The sequence below is a fragment of the Engystomops pustulosus genome, chromosome 10 (genome assembly GCF_040894005.1).
Source record: "Engystomops pustulosus chromosome 10, aEngPut4.maternal, whole genome shotgun sequence".
NCBI lineage: Eukaryota > Metazoa > Chordata > Amphibia > Anura > Leptodactylidae > Engystomops > Engystomops pustulosus.
This window is the reverse complement of record NC_092420.1, coordinates 76,856,891-76,875,130: the sequence shown is the minus strand read 5'-3', so window position 1 is coordinate 76,875,130 and position 18,240 is coordinate 76,856,891. Positions and strand designations below refer to the sequence as shown.

General features: G+C 45.3%; 1 protein-coding gene across 1 annotated transcript; it reads right to left on the bottom strand.

Annotated features, from left to right (window-relative positions):
* Window positions 1-3,714: 3,714 nt before the first annotated feature.
* Window positions 3,715-17,948, bottom strand: LOC140103674 (histo-blood group ABO system transferase 2-like). The gene is made up of 3 exons (XM_072126852.1): window positions 17,836-17,948; window positions 7,276-7,404; window positions 3,715-5,539 (listed from the first exon to the last, which is right to left on the bottom strand). Exons 2-3 carry the CDS (start codon window positions 7,398-7,400, stop codon window positions 4,855-4,857), a joined length of 810 nt encoding a protein of 269 aa, XP_071982953.1. The 5' UTR covers window positions 7,401-7,404; window positions 17,836-17,948; the 3' UTR covers window positions 3,715-4,854.
* Between the last annotated feature and the right edge of the window lie 292 nt (window positions 17,949-18,240).

Below are 18,240 nucleotides of genomic sequence, written 5' to 3'. Positions count from 1 at the left end.
ATATTACTAAGCTGGGGGGATGTATATGGGATACAGTATATTACTAAGCTGGGGGGCTGTATATGGGATACAGTATATTACTAAGCTGGGGGGGGGCATATAGCAGGTACAGTATATTACTTAGCTGCAGGGGCTGTATATGGGATACAGTATATTACTAAGCTGGGGGGATGTATATGGGATACAGTATATTACTAAGCTGGGGGGATGTATATGGGATACAGTATATTACTAAGCTGGGGGGATGTATATGGGATACAGTATATTACTAAGCTGGGGGGATGTATATGGGATACAGTATATTACTGAGCTGGGGGGATGTATATGGGATACAGTATATTACTAAGCTGGGGGGCTGTATATGGGATACAGTATATTACTAAGCTGGGGGCTGTATATGGGGTACAGTATATTACTAAGCTGGGGGCTGTATATGGGATACAGTATATTACTAAGCTGGGGGGATGTATATGGGATACAGTATATTACTAAGCTGGGGGCTGTATATGGGGTACAGTATATTACTAAGCTGGGGGCTGTATATGGGGTACAGTATATTACTAAGCTGGGGCTGTATATGGGGTACAGTATATTACTTAGCTGCAGGGGCTGTATATGGGATACAGTATATTACTAAGCTGGGGGGATGTATATAGGATACAGTATATTACTAAGCTGGGGGGATGTATATGGGATACAGTATATTACTAAGCTGGGGGGTTGTATATGGGATACAGTATATTACTATGCTGGGGGGGGATGTATATAGGATACAGTATATTACTAAGCTGGGGGGATGTATATGGGATACAGTATATTACTAAGCTGGGGGGTTGTATATGGGATACAGTATATTACTATGCTGGGGGGGGCTGTATATCGGGTACAGTATATTACTAAGCTGTGGGGCTGTATATGGGATACAGTATATTATATGTATATAGATTTTATCCCTATATGATGAAGGGATGTGTTATATGTGGGGTAGCGTGCGGTCATTTGTGTTGTGAGGGGTATATATTATTTAGGAGCGCAGTGTTGTTTTCCAGGAGACTTTATACTGTAAGTGACTGTGGTATTTTTAGGGACGCCGGGTGGAGATGCTGCACGGAGCTGAAGATATCCGGCCGTGAACTCAGCAGTGATACGTCATGGATTGGAGAACCCGGAATAAAGTCGTCCTGATGGAAGAGATTGTCATCTATAAGGTACTAGATGCCACTAATGTCTCTCAGATCCTGTAGTCAGTCACACAGTGTCAGGGAGCTGTCTGTAGGGTTGTTAATTGTTAGTAAAGTTTAAGGATTTACTTAACAGGGAGTGGGGGGGGGGCAGCATTTTAATATTCGCCTCAGGCAGCAAATATGCTAGAATCGGCCCTGATCACGGCCCCTGTGGGGCCTCTGCAATTTTGGTTACTGGGGCCCTTGGATTATCCTTCTGCCAGGCAAGTAACAGTTGCCACAAGACAATGGGCTACTGGGGGCCCCAGACTCTCATCTATTGGGGGTTCCAGAGCTGCTGACATTTTCATTTTGCAATGGTCTGTCCCGTAGGGGAATCTCAGTCTCTGTATTGCAAATTGGATTGACCCAAAATATACACTATGTAACCAATCATTGCAACGAGGCAGATGTGCAGTAGATGTCACTGTAGCCAAAGAGAAATTTGACCCCCAAATATAAACCCCACTATACAGTTTTTTTTCCAGGAATAATATTTCTATAACTGAAGGAGCCAATGGACCACAATATACTGTATACTGTAAATACTGGCATATTATGCACTGTATTTTACAATGACTGAGTGGGTTATTGAGCAATAATATATTGTATTTCCAAGAAATTTCCAGGAATAATTAGATACTGGCAGATTATGAGCTGCATTTTTCAATAACTGAAGGTAATGTGTACCCCAATAGACTGTATTTCCTAGAACAATGACATACTAGCAGATTATGCACTTTATTTTGTAATAACCAAGAGTAAGTTGAACCCCAGTAGACTGTATTTATTGGATACTGGATAAGGTATTTATTAGATACTGGCAGATTATGCACTGCATTTTGCACTAATGAGGGTAAGGGGAACGGCAGCATAATGGAGTACCATAAACAATAAGGAGCTGCCAGATTAGGCAAAATATTTTGCACAAACTATTTTGATTGTAATCCCCCCCCCCCCCCCCAAATTGTTGCTACATGCAAAAAAAATGGAGGTTCCAAGACGGTTAAAAGACTGCTCACTGTCTGGCCAAGAAAATTCTCGATCCCCTAGTGATGTTTAAACAATAAAGATCATTTTAACCCCTTACTTTACAATTTTACTCAGTTTTATTTCTGTTTTAACTCCTATCACTCAGTGATGATCAGTGCAAAATTCCAGGGTGTGGGTGGGGACTCTAAGCAGACACTTCATGATTCATCTAGTTCTGTGAGCAAACAGTGTGGTTACATTATCAGGGTACAGGTGTATAAATACTTTTATTTATACACTGACACATAGAAAGAGATATGAGACATGCATGACATGGCTATTACACAAAGGCATGACAGACAGAGGCTGACAGACTTTTACACTGTCAGCACTGCTACATCTCTGTTCTCACAGATATGTGACTGCCTCCCCCATACCCTGGATCGCTTATCTGCCTAGAGTTTGTAGCTTGCAGCTTCTCTTTCCTCACCATGTGGTGCTGGCAGGAAGTGAATCAGTGTATGTGTCAGTGTGAGCTCCGTGCTGTACTGCAGGGGAGGCATGGTTACAGGCACAAAGCAGAGAGAGACAGAAATCTCAGCAGCACGGAGTCACACAGGAATCCAAGATGGCGGCCACCCGGCCCTAAGTCAGAAGTTACAGGGTTGTGTCTAGGGGCAACTGAAATTGTGTACAGCAGGACTGATAGAGATAGGCAGGACTTATATCTGTGAAATGCTGTATTTTTGTTAGTAACAGTGAATTAGAGAATGTGTTATTTTGCTATCCTGAGTACATATAAGAAACTTGTCTTCATGGGAATAGCCCTTTAAATCTTTTCAGTGGTACTCTCCATTGCAAGCACATTAAAACAAACACAAATGGTTTTATATTGTAGGGATCTCAACTTCACAGAACTTTCAAACTTGGGGGATTTACCATAATTACTGGGATCCATGTCTATTGCAATCAATGCCACAATTGTACCCTATGCCACTGTTTTCTCCACCTATACACCACATACAGGAGGTACCAGTCGCTAAGCATGGACTCACCCAAATTCCTGTGTTGGTCATTGTGGTCCTCCCATGGACTGCACAGACCACTATATGGGCACAATGTAGTCAACTCATGCAAGAGACAAAATAAAGTGAATGGGGATGTGTTCCAGCTGTAAAATATACAGCACACGTCAGTTTAAAAGCCTCCGATTGGAATATAACATACACATGACAACAGCAATTTGCTGCAGCAGAACATTTACCAGGTTATCCAGAGCCGAACCCATCTAATCTCCTGACACCAAAAAGGTCACATATCCTATGTAGAGATTAACATCTCATGTGCCATTCTTAGCTGAGACACTCAGCTTCCATTTTCCTCCAGCAGTTTATAAAAGCCGAGTTATTATTAGTTGCCATGAATAACTACAACAGTTTTGCTCTCAGACAGCAAGATATGTCTTTCCATCCTGCTCCCTCCTTCTGAGCATCATATGCACTCAGCGGAGGCAGTTGGAACCTACAGTGGATGGATTCAACTATATTGCATCCGCCTGCAATGGCAGATTAAGTGTCCCATGGCCCCTGGACTGTTCACATGACTATAAAGCCCCCAGGTCCATACCAACCTCGTCCCTTGAGGTCTAATCTCCTCCGCCCGACTACACCATCACAGCCTGTACATTTAATGAAATGTCCGCAGCAGATCCCCCCTTTACTGAAATGTCCACAGCAGAGCCCCCAATACAGAAATGTCCACAGTAGATCCCATTTATTTATGAAATGGCCAATGCAAAGCACCTTTTAATGAAATGTCCACTTCAGACCCCCATATAATGAAATGGTGACTGAAGAGTCCCCTTTAAAGAAATGTCCTCTGCAGTGCCCCCCTTTACAGAAATGTCCACAACAGAGTCCCCCTTTTAATGAAATGGCCACAGCAGAGCCCCCCCTTTGATGAAATGTCCACAGCAGAGCGCCCCTTTAATAAAATGGTCACAGCAAAGACCCTCTTTACAGAAATCTCCACAGAAGAGCCCCACTTTAATGAAATGTGCACAGCAGGGCCCCTCCCTTTACAGCTTCATCTCCCAGCGGCTAAATCTTCTCCTCTTCTGGCCCGCGCCAAATGCTATAACATCACACGACCATGACCTCGGCACGTCATAGTGTATTCTGCGGGTCAGAAGAGGAGAAGACAAAGCTGCGGGGCTGGGGAGAAGAAGCAGGAGGTGACTATAGAGGTTTTTTTTAACCTGAAGCTATTTGGCTATGTGATCTTCATATAGGGCCCGGGCCCCTGGGAAGCCACAGTCCTTAGGTGATCACCCATACTGCCTATATGAAGATCTGTGATTGCTCTGAGCATATGCTCTGGGAGGTCTCCAGTGATGAAACTGTCCAAATAACCACTGTTACATCACTCGGGGGAACATCGTCAGATCCTATAACAAATATGATGTGCAAAAGAGCTCATAAAACATTCACAACAATGACTCTATAGAGCCTGCATGAGCCTAAACTGATGCCATTCGCCTCTTGCCATCAGGGGGCCGAGAAACATCTTCTTCCTGGCAACTGGCAACAAAGTGCTGCAGGTAATAGGGCGAGGACCTGCTCTCCCAATGCCACCCAGAGTCAAAATGTAATGAAACATTCTAGTTCCTTAGTACTTGGTGGTTTTTGTGCACAGCTAAGAACCTTTTCCTCTTGATGAATTCTCCATTAGGTAGGTCAGTGTCCCAGATGTATTCAGGTGAAAGTATCTTGGTCGGTTTGTTGTACACTAGATACCTGTTGAGATGAGATTCCTCTTGCCACAAAGCTTCAATGTCCTTTTTCTTGTCCTCTTCTATACCCTTGTGGCATGCCATGCTGAGTTTGTATATTTCATCCACTTTTCCCCCATAGAGAGCAGCCATGTAATAGAAGTCTCCCTGTCCATGTGGGACATAGGCTGCAGAGACTGGTCTACGTTCATAAGGAAAAGACTTAGTATCAGAAAGAAAATATCCCGGATGGATTGTGGCCACCAGGTCTCCAAGTATTTCCACTCCTACATGATCATTGAATACCATATCCACATCAGCACACACCAGGTAGTCAATCTCTTTGGGCATACGCTCCTTGGTGAAGACTGTTAGGATTTCCATTCTTCTCATGGACACATCCTGCCAGCGTTGGTCAGCGGCCACATGGTGAAGCTGTAAGATACGGCCTTCAGCTATTTTGGGTTTGACTACATCATTGACCTTGTCCGTGAACACATAATAAGTAACTTTGTGGCCAACCATGAAGTAACGTTCTGCAGACTCAAGGAATGGCAGGAGAAACCGAATATACCTGAAAGAAACAAATTTCCACCATTACTACTATACAAGGATTTAAACTAAATTTTCTAAATGCTTTTCATAATGAAACAGAGTCCAACAAAAGTGCGATCCGCGACCCTTAGTAAATATGCCCCTGTATGTTTGCGAAAACCAGGTTGTTAATGTATTGGCTCCTAGGAGGATTTGACTCCAAATGATGAGCCAATGGAAACCATCTAAACAACCATTACTCTAAAAGCCCCTTCCTAAATATAACCTTTTACCACCCCCTGTCACTGGGTCACATGACCTGATCATGTGACCAGGAGCCAATACATTGGGGCTCATTTACTAAGAGTCCGAACACCACACGTTTATCGGGTTTCCCCAATATTTCCTTATTGTGCTGAATTGCCCCGGGATTTTGGCGCACGCGATTGGATTTTGGCGCATCGGTGCCGGCTTGCATTCCACAGAAATCGAGGGGCGTGACCGTCGGACAACCCGACGGATTCGGACAAACCGCAGAATTTAAAAAAGGATTTGTGTTGCAAGATCAAGCACTCGCATGCACCAGGATGAAGCAGGTGAACTCCGGCAGACCTCGGCGCAGCAGCGACATAGAAAGGAACTCGGGCGCACAATCTTAGTGAATCATGCCGGACCCGAATCCTCGTCAGACAACGCACCGCGGGATCGCGATGGGACCGGGTAAGTAAATCTACCCCTTTGGGTTTCACCAGGCTTGGGACATCCGGTCAAATGGCTCTAGTAAGAGGTGAAGCTCGATTGCATACAGCAGAGCCGCACAGACAATGACAGAATATGTTTTTTTTACTAAATGTCTCAGGAGTAAAGAAAACCCGAGTCAAAAATAAGAGTAGAGGGAAAGTCGAGGCTTTCAAAACACAGGAAGAGCAAGGACCTCTGATATGCTGAACTATTGATTCCTAAGAACTATGGTGACTATTGAAAAATAAACTTGTATATTGCTTCTGTTTTCAAGTTTCTGCATTGATTCATAGTGGGTTCAGTGATTAAAAACCTCTCAGATCTGTATGCCTGTTTACACATTTGTTGACCCTTCACCAGCTTTGTATGTCAACCCCCCCCCCCTTATCAAATGGAAGAAGAATTTAAGGAAGAGGAATTTAAGGAGGAATTTAAGGAATTTAAGGCTTTTAAGAAGAAGACCTACGGATGGAAGACCAACCAATGCCTTACCTCTCTATTGAATTATAGTGACGAAACAGAAGTGCTATTGTTGTGACCACATTGTGAGGTTCTTAGCAGAGTTGAAATGTTTAAGAAGGAATAGGAACCCCAAAGGGTTCATTAGTATCATTGAAATGACTGAGAGACAAAGGGAAGTGGAATATAACTTGTTAGGTGTTTATTGTCACCATTTTCTAGTTAAGGTGATTTGTGATCAACTCGGTTACAAAAATAATAATTACCGTATTTTTCGGACTATAAGGCTCACGGGATTATAAGGAGCACCATCAATAAATGCCAGTTAAAACGTCTAGGTTCATATATAAGGCGCACCTTATTATATGCCGCACCTGATTATAAGGATGAATGACCAGCAGGTGGCAGACCTGTGCACAGTTCAAGGCAGCTGTTGTCTGTAAGTGCGGTTCATATATAAGGCGCACTGGGTTATATGGCGCACCTTTGATTTCTGAGAGAATCAAAGGATTTTGTGTGTGCCGAAAAATACGGGTAATGTAATTTTGTGCAGTTTTTCATTTGCAGAATACTTACTTTTTGACCGCAAATACAAAGAGTCCGATTCTAGTATCACTATGTTGAGCATCTAAAATATTAATACTATACGTTCCATCCCAGACGATTGGGACCAGCCAGGGGGTGAGGACGTTCAGAGCCATTGTTCTAGTGAAAAATGAAATAAGAATGTTACAATGAGTAAACATTGACTTTGGAACTATAGAAATGACCCCTTACCGATATAGATTACATATAAAGAGGATTATTTTCTCTACTAGAGAGATAATTCTAAACACACACCTACAGAACAAGCAGAGTTTCTATTTGATTCTTGTTTATGTCTTTTTTATTGTGTGTTTTTAAAATGCCACAAAATGTGGCTTGTGCTAAATTAGGTTTTGCAATTCCTTGCAAACCATTAAGAATTGTGACTATTGACCCCTTTACACCCTTTATACACAAAGTAGGTAGTGGGCATGAAAGTGGTGTGGCCGCCATGGAGGGGGCTGGTGTGGGGCAGGCCACCACACTTCTGGAGACCCCATCTGACAACCAAAAAACATCAGAATCCTCCTAAGGTATCTGATGCAGCGGAGGGGGGATTACATAATAAATTCTCCCCTTTATATTTTTGTGGTCGCTTTACAGATCTAAGGACCCACCATTCCCAAGTAATCTGTGCTGTTCATTTTAGTGTCTAATATGATAATTAGGCAATCTCCTCTCAGGTGGGTGATGTCAGCGAGTCATCTCCAACCCAGGACTATCCTTTCTACCTGACAGTAAGTAGCCTAACTAGCAATTTGGATGTAAAACTTATGGCAGTTATTGACGGACAATAGAGGGGAGCTAAAGTAAAAGATTCAACTTTCTCAGAAACACTGGAGCAATTCCAAGTACAGGCAGTCCCTGGATTATGGACAGGATAGGTTCTGTAGGTTGGTAGTAAGTTGGATTTATAAGTCAGAACTGATATACTTTTTAATAGAGATGAGCGAACATGCTCGTCCGAGCTTGATGCTCGGTCGAGCATTAGCGTACTCGAAACTGCTCGTTGCTCGGACGAATACTTCGCCCGCTCGAGAAAATGGCAGCTCCCGCCGTTTTGCTTTTTGGCGGCCAGAAACAGAGCCAATCACAAGCCAGGAGACTCTGCACTCCACCCAGCATGACGTGGTACCCTTACACGTCGATAGCAGTGGTTGGCTGGCCAGATCAGGTGACCCTGGGATAGACTAGCCGCTGCCCGCGCTGCTCGGATCATTCTGTGTCTGGATGCCGCTAGGGAGAGAGCTGCTGCTGGTCAGGGAAAGCGTTAGGGTGTTCTATTAGCTTACTGTTAGGCAGGAGTGATTCTCCAAGAACCCAACAGCCCTTCTTAGGGCTACAATAGCGTTCTACTTTTTTTTTTTTATTTGCAGCTAGTACCATATTGTGAGGAATTTGCAGGGGGACTTGCTACCGTTGTGTTTAGCTCTTAGTGACACACATATCCACCTCAAACACCAAAGTGGGAAAATTTATTAGGGGTTTGATTTCAATTAGGCACAGTCTGCCATTTACTTTTTATTTTACGTTTATTTTTTTAATAACTCAGTGTCATCTCATCTGGCATAGTAGTGTGCTTTCATACATGGCTAGAAAATAGCCATAGGAGAATCCAAACAGCTTACTTACGCCTACAGTAGCGTTATATATATTTGATTTCTGGTTGATCTGCTGGTGGCTGTACTTGCTGCAGTGCATCTACTAGCAAATTGTGAGCAATTTGTAGTGAGACTTGCGACCGCTGTGTTTTGCGCTTAGTGACGCACATATCCATTGCAAAGACCGAAGTGGAAAAATTTAGTAGGGGTTGGATTTCAATTAGGCACAGTCTGCCATTTTTCCTTTTTTATTTTACGTTTATTTTGTTTCATAACTCTGCGTCATCTCATCTGGCATAGTAGTGTGCTTTCATACTTGGCTAGAAAATAGCCATAGGAGAATCTAAACGGCTTACTTACGCCTACAGTAGCGTTATATATATTTGATTTCTGGTTGATCTGCTGGTGGCTGTACTTGCTGCAGTGCATCTACTAGCAAATTGTGAGCAATTTGTAGTGAGACTTGCGACCGGTGTGTTTTGCGCTTAGTGACGCACATATCCATTGCAAAGACCGAAGTGGGAAAATTTAGTAGGGGTTGGATTTCAATTAGGCACAGTCTGCCATTTTTCCTTTTTTACTTTACGTTTATTTTGTTTCATAACTCTGCGTCATCTCATCTGGCATAGTAGTGTGCTTTCATACTTGGCTAGAAAATAGCCATAGGAGAATCTAAACGGCTTACTTACGCCTACAGTAGCGTTATATATATTTGATTTCTGGTTGATCTGCTGGTGGCTGTACTTGCTGCAGTGCATCTACTAGCAAATTGTGAGCAATTTGTAGTGAGACTTGCGACCGCTGTGTTTTGCGCTTAGTGACGCACATATCCATTGCAAAGACCGAAGTGGGAAAATTTAGTAGGGGTTGGATTTCAATTAGGCACAGTCTGCCATTTTTCCTTTTTTATTTTACGTTTATTTTGTTTCATAACTCTGCGTCATCTCATCTGGCATAGTAGTGTGCTTTCATACTTGGCTAGAAAATAGCCATAGGAGAATCTAAACGGCTTACTTACGCCTACAGTAGCGTTATATATATTTGATTTCTGGTTGATCTGCTGGTGGCTGTACTTGCTGCAGTGCATCTACTAGCAAATTGTAAGCAATTTGTAGTGAGACTTGCGACCGGTGTGTTTTGCGCTTAGTGACGCACATATCCATTGCAAAGACCGAAGTGGGAAAATTTAGTAGGGGTTGGATTTCAATTAGGCACAGTCTGCCATTTTTCCTTTTTTATTTTACGTTTATTTTGTTTCATAACTCTGCGTCATCTCATCTGGCATAGTAGTGTGCTTTCATACTTGGCTAGAAAATAGCCATAGCAATAGGATAGCATCGTTTGGTTTTAAAAACTCAAAAACACAAAAAACACAAAAAAAAGTTAAAAAAAAATTAAAGTTATAACTCTCATTTTAAAAATGTTTAACCCGAGGGCTAGGGGTAGAGGACGAGGGCGGGGACGTGGGCGTCCAACTACTGCAGGGGTCAGAGGCCGTGGTCCTGGCCGGGGTGAGACACCACCTGCTTATGAGGGAGCAGGGGAACGCCGCAGAGCTACACTCCCTAGGTTCATGTCTGAAGTTACTGGGACTCGTGGTAGAGCACTGTTGAGGCCAGAACAGTGCGAACAGGTGATGTCGTGGATTGCCGACAATGCTTCGAGCAATTTGTCCACCAGTCAGTCTTCCACGCAGTCCACCCATGTCACCGAAATCGCCACTCCTCCAGCTCCTGCACCTCAGCCTCCTCCCCCCCAGTCTGCCCCCTCCCAGGAAAATTTGGCATTTGAACCGGCATACTCTGAGGAACTGTTTTCTGGACCCTTCCCACAGTCACAAACCACTTGTCCGGTTGCTGCTGAGCAATTTTCCGATGCCCAGGTTTTCCACCAGTCACAGTCTGTGGGTGATGATGACCTTCTTGACGTAGTGGAAGTGTGTAAAGAGGTGTCCGACGATGAGGAGACACGGTTGTCAGACAGTGGGGAAGTTGTTGTCAGGGCAGGAAGTCCGAGGGGGGAGCAGACTGAGGGATCGGAGGATGATGAGGTGACAGACCCAAGCTGGGTTGATAGGCCGGGTGAACACAGTGCTTCTGAGACGGAGGAGAGTCCTCGACCAGAACAGGTTGGAAGAGGCAGTGGTGGGGCCAGACGGAGAGGCAGGGCCAGAGCTGGTGCATCAGCGCCAAATGTGTCAACTAGTGAAGCTCCCGTGGCGAGGGCTCTTGCGGCGAGGGCTAGATTTTCAGAAGTCTGGAGGTTCTTTAAGGAAACACCGGATGACCGACGGACTGTGGTGTGCAACATTTGCCAAACCAGGATCAGCAGGGGTTCCACCACTACTAGCTTAACTACCACCAGTATGCGCAGGCATATGAATGCTAAACACCCCACTCAGTGGCAACAAGCCCGTTCACCTCCGGCCGTGCACACCACTGCTCCTTCCCCTGTGTCAGCTGATAGTCAGCCCCCTGCCCAGGACCCTGCCACAAAAACCCCATCGTCGCCTCCACGATCCTCCACAGCATCCACCAGCGTTCAGCTCTCCATACCCCAGACGCTGGAGCGGAAACGCAAATATAGTGCAACCCACCCGCACGCCCAAGCCCTTAATGTCCACATCTCCAGATTGCTTAGCCTGGAGATGCTGCCCTATAGGCTAGTAGAGACCGAGGCCTTTCGCAACCTCATGGCGGCGGCCGCCCCTCGGTATTTGGTCCCCAGCCGCCACTACTTTTCCCGGTGTGCCGTCCCAGCCCTGCACCAGCACGTGTCAGACAACATCACCCGTGCCCTGACCAACGCCGTTTCTGACAAGGTCCACCTGACCACGGACACGTGGACGAGTGCTGCCGGGCAGGGCCACTATATATCGCTGACGGCACATTGGGTTAACTTGGTGGAGGCTGGGACCGAGTCTGACCCTGGGGCTGGTCATATACTGCCGACGCCGAGGATTGCGGAGCCTACCTCGGTCCAGGTGTTTCAGGCCTACTATGCCTCCTCCTCCTCCCACCCCTCCTCCACCTCCTCCTCCGAACTACCATCCGTGGGCACGGCGCCATCAGTCGGTAGCTCTAGGCACAGCAGCAGTGCCGTCGCTAAGCGACAGCAGGCGGTGCTCAAACTGCTGAGCCTAGGCGATAAAAGGCACACCGCCCAAGAGCTATTACAGGGCATCACGGCGCAGACTGATCTGTGGCTGGCACCGCTGAACCTGAAGCCAGGCATGGTTGTGTGTGACAACGGCCGTAACCTGGTGGCGGCTCTGCAACTCGGCAGACTGACACATGTGCCATGCCTGGCCCATGTGTTAAATCTGATAGTTCAGCGTTTCCTCAAGACATACCCCAATCTGTCAGATTTGCTCACGAAGGTGCGCCGCATCTGTGCGCATTTCAGGAAGTCCAGCACAGATGCTGCCACTCTCAGGGCAGCGCAGCGCCGCCTCCAACTGCCCGCTCACCGACTGTTGTGCGACGTGCCCACGAGGTGGAATTCAACACTGACCATGTTATCCAGAGTTTACCAGCAGCGCCGAGCCATTGTAGACTGCCAGATGTCAACTTCCACCAGAACTGGTAGTCAGGTCAGTCAGCTTCCTCAAGTCTACAATGAGGAGTGGACGTGGATGTCTGATATCTGTCAGGTGCTGAGTAACTTTGAGGAGTCAACACAGATGGTCAGTGGCGATGCCGCCATCATCAGCCTCACCATCCCGCTGCTTGGCCTGTTGAAAAACTCTCTGATCAGCATGAAGTCGGAAGCTTTGCGCTCGTCACAAGAGACGGGGGAAGAAGATTCCCTTGTTGATAGCCAAAGCACCCTTAGGTCTGTTTCTCAGCGCATATCGGAGGAGGTGGAGGTGGACGAGGATGAGGAGGAAGAGGAGGAGAATGTTGGCGAGACACAAGAGGGGACCATTGTTGAGTCCTTCACTGTTCAGCGTGTATGGGCAGAAGAAGAGGAGTTGGAGGAGGAGGAAATGGACAGTCAGGCCAGTGAGGGGAGTGAATTCTTACGCGTTGGTACTCTGGCGCATATGGCAGATTTCATGCTAGGCTGCCTATCCCGTGACCCTCGCGTACAAAGAATTTATTCCAGCACCGATTACTGGGTGTTCACTCTCCTGGACCCACGGTACAAGCAAAATCTTTCCACTCTCATCCCTGCAGAGGAAAGGAGTGTGAGAATGCATGAATACCAGCAGGCCCTGGTGCACAAGCTGAAACAGTATTTCCCTTCTGACAGCGCTAGCGGCAGAGTGCGTAGTTCTGCGGGACAAGTAGCGAGGGAGAGTAGGCGAGCAGGCAGCTTGTCCAGCACTGGCAAGGGTACGCTTTACAAGGCTTTTGCCAGCTTTATGTCACCCCAGCAAGACACTGTCACCTGTCCCCAGTCTCGGCAGAGTAGGGCTGATCTTTACAGAAAGATGGTGAGGGAGTACGTAGCTGACCATACCATCGTCCTAAATGATCACACAGCTCCCTACAACTACTGGGTTTCAAAGCTGGACATGTGGCACGAACTGGCGCTGTACGCCTTGGAGGTTCTTGCCTGCCCTGCCGCTAGCGTCTTTTCCGAGCGGGTTTTCAGTGCAGCTGGTGGCATCATCAACGATAAGCGTACACGCCTGTCGACTGACAGCGCTGACAGGCTGACGCTTATTAAGATGAATAAAGCCTGGATTTCTCATAATTTCCAATCTCCACCAGGTGAAGGAAGCTCAACCTGAATAATTTATCCACTCCTCCTCCTCCTCATTTTCCTCCTTCTCCTCCTCTTTGTACAGTAAAGCAGAGGAAACTGGCTATTTTTTGACAGGGCCCACTGGCTCTAGCTATAGTACTTTATGCATTTAATTTTTCTGGAGGGCCACCGACCCGGTCCTCTGTTTTAAACAATTTTTGGGAGTGCCACATACAGGCACTCAATCTATTCAATTTTTCTGGAGGGCCACCGACCCGTTCCTCTGTTTTAAACAATTTTTGGGAGTGCCACATACAGGCACTCAATCTATTCAATTTTTCTGGAGGGCCACCTACCTGCTCCTCTGGTTTGAAAACTTTTTGGGACTGCCACATACAGGCACTCAATCGATTCCATTTTTCTGGAGGGCCACCTACCTGCTCCTCTGGTTTGAAAACTTTTTGGGACTGCCACATACAGGCACTCAATCTATTCAATTTTTCTGGAGGGCCACCTACCTGCTCCTCTGGTTTGAAAACTTTTTGGGACTGCCACATACAGGCACTCAATCGATTCCATTTTTCTGGAGGGCCACCTACCTGCTCCTCTGGTTTGAAAACTTTTTGGGACTGCCACATACAGGCACTCAATCTATTCTATTTTTCTGGAGGGCCACCTACCTGCTCCTCTGGTTTGAAAACTTTTTGGGACTGCCACATACAGGCACTCAATCTATTCAATTTTTCTGGAGGGCCACCTACCTGCTCCTCTGGTTTGAAAAATTTTTGGGACTGCCACATACAGGCACTATCCAAATTAAATTGTCTCCATAGCAGCCTCCACACGTTGTCTCCATTGCTACCTCCAAAAGTCATCCATATAGCTGCCTCCATACATCGTCCCTTTATCAAACGAGGTGTGTCAGGCAGAAATTTGGGTTGTTTTCATGGATTCCACATCAAAGTTGTTAACTTTGTCGCCACCCAGCTGTGTTATCCACAAAATATACTAATAAACTTTTATCATTTACCAATATTATTTCAGCGCTTCTTGCGCATCTGTTTACATTCCCCTCACCCGCCATATCCCAAACTTATAAGAACGCTACTACACTTGATCTTATACAAAAGGTTCTTAGAAGTGCTGTTTGGGGAGTAGCCTAGAGACAGGGGCTTGGATTGGCGAAAGCTCGCCTGGCTGCGGAGCGCCAGCTCCATCCCAAGATCCAACTAACATAGTTTTAACTGCAGCACCTTTAATCTACTACTAGTTCACTGCCTCCATAATAATAATAATAATCTTTATTTATATAGCGCCATCATATTCCGTAGCGCTTTACAAATCATAGGAAACAAATACAAATGTAATGTAACAGAGCACAACATTTGTATGGAACAACAGGAGTGAGGTCCCTGCTCGCCAGAGCTTACGGTTTATGAAGATGATGGGGTAACACGAGGTAAAAGAATATTTAATGGTCAAGCCATTCTTCTTAGGGAATAGAACAAAATATAATAAATGGAATTGCTGTCGCTTGAACCACTCAGCCGTCATCTTATATACCAGGTCCAGGGTGAATGGGACTGTAGAGAAGTCTGGTGCCTGTTGGTTGCTGGATAACAGATGGGAGGATGACACAGGACGGGTTAGTAGAAGAGTTAAAACTTCATGCAGTTAATGAGTGTTATAGGCTTGCCTAAAGAAATGGGTTTTAAGAGCACGTTTGAAACTTTGGAGGTTAGGTATTAGTCTGATAGTCCAGGGCAGAGCATTCCATAGAATTGGTGCAGCTCTAGAGAAGTCTTGGAGACGCGAGTGGGAGGTCCGCACTAGGGTAGAGGTTAATCTAAGATCACTGGCGGATCTAAGAGCACGGGTTGGGCGATAGACTGAGATAAGAGAGGAGAGGTAGGGGGGTGCAGCATTATACAGAGCTTTATGGATGAGGGTTATTATTTTATACTATTCGAAAGGAGACTGGCAGCCAGTGCAGCGACTGGCATGAACTGTAAGCATACATGGTCCCCTTATCAAACGAGCTGTGTCAGGCAGAATTTTGGGTTGTTTTCATGGCTTCCACAACAAACTTGTTAACTTTGTCGCCACCCTGCTGTGTAATCCACAAAAATTACTGGCAAACTTTTATCATTTACCAATATTATTTCAGCGCTTCTTGCGCATCTGTTTACATTCCCCTCACCCGCCATATCCTAAACTTATAAGAACGCTACTACACTTGATCTTATACAAAAGGTTCTTAGAAGTGCTGTTTGGGGAGTAGCCTAGAGACAGGGGCTTGGATTGGCGAAAGCTCGCCTGGCAGCGGAGCGCCAGCTCCATGCCAAGATCCAACTAACATAGTTTTAACTGCAGCACCTTTAATCTACTACTAGTTCACTGCCTCCATACATGGTCCCCTTATCAAACGAGCTGTGTCAGGCAGAATTTTGGGTTGTTTCCATGGCTTCCATGTTAACTTTGTCGCCACCCTGCTGTGTAATCCACAAAATATACTGGCAAACTTTTATCATGTACCGATATTATTTGAGCGCTTCTTGCTCACCTCCTTTGGTTCCTCTCTGCCACCCATTGGTTTGAAGCCTGAGTCCATTTAGGGTATGTCGCCATGACACTCTCTAGCCTGCTGCCGCTGCCTCTGCATGCCGTCCACTATAGTGTCAGGGTCAATTATTGGATGTTTTAGATGCTATCTAGCTTCATTCTGTCACTCTATCATGGCCATGCTGTTGCCCATAATTTTGGCATAATGGTGCGATTAAGCAGCCTCAGAGGCATCCATGCATGCTGCCCCTGCTGTTTCCTGTCCATTTCCGTGGTGTTTCCATCCTTTTCTGAGGTTCCCAGGTGTTTGGCCAAGCTTCCCTGTGCAGAGCCTTGGTCCCCTTGAAAAATGCTCGAGTCTCCCATTGACTTCAATGGGGCTCGTTATTCGAGACGAGCACTCGAGCATCGGGAAAAGTTTGTCTCGAATAACGAGTACCCGAGCATTTTAGTGCTCGCTCATCTCTACTTTTTAAGTGTCACTCCAGCCGAAATGTCTTTCCGTTGGGACCTCCCAGCGAAGATCTTGGCGTGACTGTACTCTATAGACCCAGGCAGCAACGGGTTCTATAGTACCTGGAAACATGTTTTTGGTGCCATATTAAAGTTAAGAATCTCATCTTTCAGATCTTATTATTTTGGTACTGTGAGCTACAAACCAGCAGATACAGACAGTTAAAGATTTGGGATTGCATTGCATTGTTAGTATTACCAACTATGTTTTTAACTGCCGTTTTGCCTTTTTGCCCTATAGGATGTGTTTTTCTATTAATATGGGGTTTTTCATGTGATATATATCAAAGCTCATTGAAAGCAAGAAATTTGGAAATTTTGTTAAGAATTCATAATAAAATAAAAGGACAATTTAAAAAGGATACCAACATAAAGCACAGATATGGAAAATGCTAGCTAGTAACACATATGGGGGCGTGAAAAGCAAATAATTTCGAATTTTGACAATGATGATTTTGGATAATTTTGTGTCTTCTTTTTATAAATAAAGGTAAAACATATCACCCTGGCATACAATACTACAGTAGCGCAGCTGTCCACCAGATATATCAGGATGTTGGGGCCTCTAGGTGTGGTGGTGGGGATGGGGGCAGGTAGTGCTAGTGCAGGGGTAGGGAACCTATGGCTCGGGAGCCAGATGTGGCACTTTTGATTGCTGCATCTGGCTTAATAGGGATCGGGATTGTGTTCATCTAAGACACGCACAGCGCTGATCACTGGACACAGGCAGCGATGTTACCGCTGCCTGCCTCCTTTGTGCGACCCACTGATTGCTTAAGCGATGGCGCCTGCATCAAAGAGAGGAGTGCCCGCCGACATTCAGTGTCCCCTCTCATTTTTGACCCAGTTGCTGTCGACTAAGCAATGACGACAGAGGTGCCTGGATCATAGAAAAGAGCGCAGGAGCAACAATGAGTAGGCTGTAGGGAGCACAGGTAGGTGAGTATTAATTTTTTTTTGCTGTGACTAGCTATCTACTGGTTGGCATGTGCTGTGGCTACCTATCTACTGGGGGGCTTGTTCATATTACATTTTAAAATATGTGGTGTTTATGGCTCTCTCAGCCAAAAAGGTTCCTGCCCCCTGTGCTAGTGCATGATGAATGCCTCCCAATAGATCCAAAATTGCAGCAATATCCACCAAAAGCCAAACAAGAGACAGTCTACATGAGTTTGTAACATACCTATTATATCCTTTAGGTAGAAGCAGCTTTCTCTCACAGTTCTTCCCGGCCAGTTTCGATGACCAGTCACTTGACTTTTGTTGATTATACAGAATCACGAGATCTGTGTACAATATGCTGTCAATGAGAGACATAGAGATTAATTTTCTATATATTCATACACTACCATCAAATGTAACTATTTGAATAGTGTTGTCATTTTAATATAATTATTTTTATTATAACCTGCACCTACTGCACCTTGTGTAAGTTAGTTTTTGCCCTTTGGTATTGGTTTTGGGGGGGGGGGGGGTCAATAAACCATCACATAAAAATAATGTAGACACTGATAATACTGATTTTTCGCTGTTTCATAAATAGTTACAAGAAAAATCCATTCCTTATTTGTCACTTTTGAGGATTTAC